The 7945-nt window shown below is 37.8% G+C and overlaps 1 protein-coding gene across 1 annotated transcript in view; it reads right to left on the bottom strand.

Annotated features, from left to right (window-relative positions):
* The window catches only part of Mrpl44 (mitochondrial ribosomal protein L44), a 13543-nt gene extending 7253 nt beyond the window's left edge, over positions 1-6290 (bottom strand). Inside the window, exons 1-3 of the mRNA XM_015481459.2 lie at positions 6067-6290; positions 3503-3971; positions 1653-1831 (exon numbers count right to left, since the gene is read on the bottom strand). Coding sequence (XP_015336945.1) covers positions 1653-1831; positions 3503-3971; positions 6067-6242 — 824 coding nt within the window. The 5' untranslated portion in view covers positions 6243-6290. The remainder of the gene's footprint in view (positions 1-1652; positions 1832-3502; positions 3972-6066) is intronic.
* Between the last annotated feature and the right edge of the window lie 1655 nt (positions 6291-7945).

Raw genomic sequence — 7945 nt, 5'->3', positions numbered from 1 at the left:
ATGGCAATATGTAAATCAATGGATGTGTAACTGATGTGATTCTGCAATCTGTGTATGGGGTGAAGGTGGGAGTTCATAACCCACTTGAATCAAAGTGTGGAATATGATATGTCAAGAAATTTGTAATGTTTTGAACAACCAACAATAAAAAATTAAAAAAAAATAATAATTATACATGTACATATTGCATAAAGTGAGGAATAAAGAAAATCATCTAAATGAAGTTGAAACCCAGAAGCTTTATCATCATGCTTTAATCCAATGATGTCAATATCACCAATCATCTTTAAAAATTCACTATGTAAAATTCTGGAAAATACTATGATCCAATGACAATCACTGTTAGCAATATGGCAACTTGCTTCTTATATTATTTTTTAGTTGAAAAATCATTTCCCAATGTCATTAAAAATTCTTTAAAAATCACCTGCAGGAGCTATTACTATATTCAGTTGGGTATATATACTCTCACTCCCTTGTTGGATGCCAAACTTATCTGTAATATTTTATTAATTCAATAACAATTTACTGACTATCAAGTTCCAGGAACTATTCTACGTAGTATATAAAGACGTGAAAACAACAAATGAATATTTTTTCCCTACAAATTTCTATCTGTGATATTTCAAAGATAACTAAAAGTAGAAATATCAAATCAAAGGGCATGAAAATTTTAAGAGATTCTTGGGACAATTTCTTACAGCAATATTATACATTTTCTTTCTCTACTAGCAGAGTATGAATTGCTGATAAAGATAAGTACTGATAAAAGTTGTGTTTAAGATTTATTAATCTAATAAGCAAAAAGAGCGTATCTCATTGTTTTTGCTTTATACTTCACATGAAACTGAAGATGAAACTTTTATAATATATAATTCTATTCATTTTCTCCTTTGTGATGTCTTCCACTGCTTTTATAGTCATAAAATCCTCATCACACAAAATTTCCAAAAATACTGACCTAAATCTTAATATAGCTCTCTTAGATATTCAATGATTATATTATAAACACTTTAATTTTTTTTTTTTTTTTTTTTTTTTGGTAGTGCTGGGGATCAGGGTCTTGTGCATGACAGGCAAGCATTTCACTATGGAACTACACTTCCAGCCCCAAACACTTTAATCTTAATACCTGAAATCAATGTGGGGCAGATCAATTTCTTACTAGCAACTAAAAAGCTTTCAACATTGGTTGTTTTACACATTTTCCACTTCTAGGCTCAGCTGAAGCTGCTGACAGGAATAGATTCAGGTTCAATTTATAAAAAACAAGTTAAAATTTATTTTTACACAGAAAAATTTAGGCAAACATATATCCTATGTGATTCTATAGTAAATAGTTGGTCAATGAAAACTACCATCAGCAAAACATAGATTCCTTGCCTGCCTTAATGAATGATCAAAAGGAAGTAGTAAATAACCATGGGGATGAGATTTTTTAAAAAATTTTTAATGCTATTAAAGGTCATGGGATTGTAGCTCAGTGGCAGAGCACTTGCCTCGAATGTGTGAGGCACTGGGTTCAATCCTCAGAACTACACAAAAATAAATAAATAAAGATACTGTGTCCATCTACAACAACAACAAAAAACTGTGAAGAGTTGTGTTTTTATAGCTTCCAATGAAATTATGAAGACTGAAATTTTACTAACCAGTATAAGCCAATGAAATACAAAGGCAGAGCTGTGGTGCTTCCAGACTGCCTAGTAATTCTAGATTCAGGAGCCGAAATGTTTCTCTTCTTCAATTCTTCTACCAGCAGTCCCATAGGATTTATTATCTTCCACATATCAAATAGATCTTTTCCAGTCATCTGAGTAATTAAGAAGTCCTGCATAGAAAAAACAGCAGTTTATACATTTAAATTAATACAAAGAACCTAAGGACCAAAATTCTAAGTACACTTTTAACAGAAAAACTTTACTAGTTGAGCATCCCTAACCTGAAAATCCAAAATCTGAAACGCTCTAAAATCTCATCTTTTCAAGCAACATATTGGTGCTCAAAAACTTTCAAATTTTGGACCATTTCAGATTTCAAATTTTCTATTTTCAGATTAGGGAAGTTCAACTAGTAAAGTTTTGCAAATATTGCAAAATTTGAAAGAAAAAAATCCCAAATCCAAGACACTTCTCATCCCAAACATTTTGGATAAGGAATTTTCAGCCTGTGTTTTTTCATTCCCATGTAGGCCTATATACCCCCAACCTCCTGTGCTAGGGTCTGAACTCGGGGGCCTACATAGCAGATAAGCACTCAACCACTGAGCTATACCTCCGTTCCCCAAGTTTTTTTTCATATAAACTATAATTTTTATAGCATCAATATGGTCCACTAAAATTATGCAGAAGATAGAATTTAGATTTAAATTCCTACCACTAAGAAAAAATGTTTAGTGATAAATAAATGGCAATAACTTCTGTCAGAAAATCATGTTAAAGACACACATTCAAGGCAAAATAATTTTGTCAATAAAATTATTGTATAGAAAATTTAGAAGCATTATTTTCACAGCAATTTTACATTGCAATTAACTCATATAACAAACACTGGTAATAACACAGGATGGATGAATGTAGTCAAGAGGGGAAAAATTTTAAAAGATCTCTTAGTTCACAAAATAAAAAGTCCATTTCATTACAACAATCATTCAAGCACAAGAACTTTTATTTCAGCTTCACTAATAAAAAAAAGAAATCCTACCTATCATAGGCCCTCCTTGGAGAAGGAGGAAGACAGGGCTTGCCTATGAACAAAGTCTGCATTGGTGGTGAAGAGAGGTATTTTTCTCTAACAAAATCACCAAACTTGGTATCTAACTGAATAGAGTTCAAAAGCAAGTGAGCAAGTTTTATGGACCTGACATTCCAATTTCTAAATCAAGAGCCTGTTTTTGTTACTTATAAGTAACCCTGTGAATTCTTTATTACTAAACAGTAAACATCTTTTCATCTAATGGCAAAGGATAAAACTTTTCCCCATTAATAAATTCTACAAAGACAGTGGGAGTCAGTTGTACCAATTACATAAGAATTTCAATTAGCTAAGGTACTGGATAGTAAAGAGTTATACCTTACAGGAACTCAGAAATCTAGGATCACTTTTTAGAACAAACAGCAGTTGGTACCCAAGCATGATGTTTCCAACTACCTGAGATGCCTGCAGTGACCCCTGACCTCATTCATTTACTAAATACCTACTGACTGCCATGTAGGCATAGGCATTATCCTTGGCCCTAGGATGTATATAAAGCTGAAGATGACATGATTTGCACTCCTTTGGAAGTCACAATCCAAAATTTTCCACTTCTGTGATGTCCTTAGTACAAGCTGACTGTAATAAGTAAGAATCGACTATATAAAAGCTTCAGATCTTTAATGGATTTTTGTTGGAAGAAAAATGTCACTTCCAAGGTGATATATTAAAGAAATGAATCAGAAAAGGAAATTTTTTTTGTTCTACCTTAAGCATGTCCAAACACGTGCAGTTAATAACTACCTACCCTGATGAAAAGTGCAGTCCTCTCAGGTCCGCTGCTTTGTAGCAGGGCTCCAATTACTGCAAAGAAAGTCCGCTGCAATACAGGTGGGGGGACTGGAAATTCTGCACTCAGTGTTAACTGCTCGACAGCCAAGTTTCTAGCCACGTGACACACAACTTCCTCACCAGTTAGAAAGTTAACTAGACTTCTGATGCCTTCAGTGGGCAAGTGTGGGAACTCATCTTCAAGAAACTGTGTGAGGCAAGTTTGTGAAAAAGATATTCCTTGTTCAGATAGTTCTTGATTATCTTTGAGATTCAGAAGAGCAACTTCTTTCTCGACTCCAAGATTTTGCCGTTTTGCCTCTTCACTTGCAATGTAGCAGCTATTAACAAAAGCAGTTTTGAGAAGATCTAAGGAAAAGGTTTCCTGTAATCGATGTCCAAAAGCTTGTATTTCAGCATGGTAATCCCAATTGGGCTTCTCTGAACTGAAAACATAAAGACAGTAAGAGATGGTCAAGAGAACAAGATCTTACCATTATATAAAAATTTTTCATTGCACTATAATTTTATTAATTGTATAAAGGAAATGAAAAAAGGTTGCTTCTTTTTTAATGCCAAGCTCCAATCGTCTAAATATAAAAACTTAACTCAGATGAATGCTAGCAGTCTTTTGCTATATTCCACATATACGGTAGGATTAATTTTCCTTTTGACCTGTCACATTAAACCGGTTGTTCCACATCAGAGACTAAGCCACTGTTATAACCTTTAGGTTGCTCATTTCTGCTCTGACAATGGAACTACACTTTCCACTTAGGTATGAGACATAATTATAATTTCATGGATTCAGACCATAAACAGCAAGTACATTATATTTATTATAAATTTACTAAATTTAAGTTTTGGAGGTATCCATTTAAATTAGTAATTAAATAATCTGGCATCAATATTATAAATATGTTAAAGTTTATAATCATGGGCTAGGGATATAGCTCAGTAATAAGAGTGCCTGCCTAGCATACACAAACCCTGCGTGCAATCCCTAGCATGAAGGAAAAAAAAAGTTCATAATCATTTCCAAGAATGAACTAAAACATCTTCTTCTAAAGAAAAGTGATACTCAAAACTTTTAAGTAAAAAAGGGGCAACAAATTATGAAAATCTGATTTGAAAGTATAAAATGTATATAATATATGGACCAATGTAATTCACAAATTTTCTTCCTACTTTAAAAGTTTAAAATACTTAGCTTTATAATAAGCAAAGAAAAGTGAATTAGGAAGAGATTACTTTTTTTTTTTTTTGCCTATTATGAAAAGAACAATAATCTTTGGCAAGTATATTCCTACTGTAGACATATAAACTGGATCAATATTTTTTGAGAACAGTATTTGTTACCAAAATTTTATACCATGAATAAGTTTCCAAAGCTGAAAACACTTCAAAGACACTCTGTTTCATTGGCTATACTAGCAATAATGTGACGTTCAAATGCCAATAAAGAGAGTGAAGTGCATCCATCCTTATTTTTGTCTTTGTCTTAAAACACATCAAAAACATTATTAAAGAGAAAAAAAGCAAGACGAAAGTGTTAAACCAGGACACAAAGAAAAGACCACTGACTTCAATTTTAAATCAAATTAAAGTAAGCGTGTAATTCTGGCCAGGACTGTCCCTCCTGAAAACCCTGGTCTACAGTACAGTCCCCCAGCTCTCTAGGAACATAGTTTTAAAGCACAAAGGGTTGTAAAGGGGTGTGTGTGTGCGGGGGGGGGGGTGTTCTTGAGAACTTACAGATAACAGGATTTTGACAAGCATAATACAAAGGCAGATAGTAGGGTAAAGATCCACATGGCTTAACATTTCAAGGTAGGGAATAAATTTAGATCCCAACATCAGAACTTATGAGGCCACTGAGGTTTCAGAGAGGGTTGTTATCTGGTCAGGGAAAGCCAGGCATGGGCGAGTTCAAGGCACAGGCAGGTGTTCCAAGCAAGTTTAGAAACGGTAGTAATTTATAGTAAAACAGAAATTAACTTCTCCTGATTTTATGAGGAGGTGGCTCCCTATCTTAAGATGGAATTAGGCTGGGTTCATCAGCAGGGCCCTGTGTGAAGTGTGCTCCCATCTGGGGCGATTCTTTTTGCCAGGCTGCAACAAGATCCATGGGGGCCAGAACCTTAGGGTGAAGGTTCCCTTTAACTTTGGGCTGCGGACCTGTGGGTGCACAGTCAGTAAGTGACCTGCCCTAGCTGGCACTGCTGCGGAGCTTCCTCCCTCTTGCCCTCAGAGCGAGGCTACCAGGCCTCACCAAGGCCCGGGGACAGCGTGCCCTGCAGTCATCCCCATTCCCCACACTCTTCCTAAGATCCCAAGGGGCGCTGCAGAGACCGGCGCCCGGCGCTCCACCGCCCGGGGCACACACCCCTCTCCTTAGGCCACCCATCCAGGTCTCTTCCACGTTTTTCAAACCTTTTACGCTCAAGATAGACACGCGGCCGCCGCCGGGCAGAAATCTTGGGGAGAATACCCAGGTCCCGCCTGCCCCGCGGCCACCCAGACGCCTCCGGAGGCTCTTACCGGCGGACGGGTGGCGGTGGGCAGCGGAGCAGGCGCCACCGCTCTAACTCCTTCTGGAAGCGGAACGCGGCGCGGAAACCCTTTACTCCCCGAACCGGCAAGACGAGCGTGGGGGCGTCTCGCGCCAGGAGGCACCGAGGCCCAAGCTGGAACAGCCTCACCAGTCCAGAAGCCATTGTACAAGGCAGAAAGCAATGGGAGCCGGAAGGAAAACAGTCGGAGCCGTGTCACAGGGACACAGATCCCCAAGAACTGGCGGACGGAAAGAGGCGGAAGGCGGGAACACCACCAGGGGGCGATGCGCAGCCGAAGCATTTTAGTGCGCACGCGCATGTGCTGGTTCTGCCTGTGATGGGTTACTTTCCTACCAGCGTGGCTTGAGAGGACTTTGGGTCCAAAGGTTGTTGGGAGAAGTTACTTCACCCAGTCAGTTGCTCTCTTGTTACTTCTTTTGTAGTTAACGCAAGACAAAAAACTTGTTTCACTTTCAGTTTAAACAAAACACTTAAATTTTATCAGAAAACATTTATATTCATTTTTAGTTTTAAAGTTGCAGACCATCTGTCCAGCCACCATTGAGCAAATATTCTGTTTACTCCACAAGTCTTGCCCCCAAATTATGATTTGTATTTAAAAACAATGTAACAGTAGATTTTTTAAAAAAATATAAGCATTGGGAAAATAAAATAGTCACAGTGGAATTATGAGTATTTTTTTCTTCATTTTTCACTCTTTAGTTACATCATTTTATTACTTTTCTGTCAAACAATATGAATTTTTAAATAACCTTATATGAAGTCACCGAGAGAAGCTTATCAGAATTCCTTTTGTTTTGCCTGTTGAACATCTAGACCCTCAAAGGGGTACCTTTTTCTGTGGTCTGGACTGCCCTGCAGTCACCCAGATTGGATTCCTGTCATTAATTGTTCCTGTTTTCACAAATGCCCTCTTTTGTTCAGTCATCAACTTATTTTTACAGCAGACACCTGAGAGCTCCTCTTACCTCTTGCCCTGGTTATTGTAATAGCCTCCAAGCAGGCCTTGTCTTTTCTTCCTGTCCTAGACAGAGTCCTTTGCACTCATCTCCCTGAAACAGACCAAAGCATGTTAGTGCTTAACTCAAGAATCTTCAATGCCAAGGACACACGGCTCATTTGGGTTTCTTAACTCAACCCTTCAGGGCAGAGAATCTGATTGCTTCATCTCAGCCTATATAAGGTTCACACTGGGGAGGGAAAAGAACAAAAGAGGAGTTCCACACACCTATCCCAAAATAAGGCAATAGATTTCTGGCAGAAGCAGATTCTCTGAGGAGGAGTGAAAGGCTACCATGACAGGCCATTGTATTTATATAAAGTATTGAAACTTTATGGGACATCAGTCAGATAAGTGGATTTGAAGGAAGCACGTGAAGGTGTCATTTTGCAATATTTTATTTATTGGGAGATAATCGGTTGGAGATCTGTCAAACGTCGGAAGCTTCCTATTCTCTTCTTCTCTCTCAAATCTGCTCCTTCCACATCTTCCCCAGCTTCGTAAATGGCAGCTCAATCCTTCCAGTTGCTCAGTCCACAAATCTTGGAGTCATTCCCAACTCCTCTCTTTCTTTCATATTATGCAATATGAATATGCATATTATACATATATATCCAGCGAATATCTCAGGCTCCACCTTCAAGACGGGTCTAGAACCTGACTTCTTCTCATCACAAGGACAATCAGAACACCACCATCATCTCTCCAGTGCCTTATATCATTGACTATCTGGCCAACACCCTGGCTGCCACTACTGCTTTTTAAAACTGGAGGTGGATTAAGCCAGTCTTCTGTTCAAAACCCTCCACTGGCCTCCTATCACATTAAAAGTAAAAGACAAAAT

Source organism: Marmota marmota, unplaced genomic scaffold (assembly GCF_001458135.2).
Source record: "Marmota marmota marmota unplaced genomic scaffold, marMar, whole genome shotgun sequence".
NCBI lineage: Eukaryota > Metazoa > Chordata > Mammalia > Rodentia > Sciuridae > Marmota > Marmota marmota.
The sequence above is the reverse complement of the archived record's forward strand: the minus strand, read 5'-3'. Positions and strand labels throughout refer to the sequence as shown.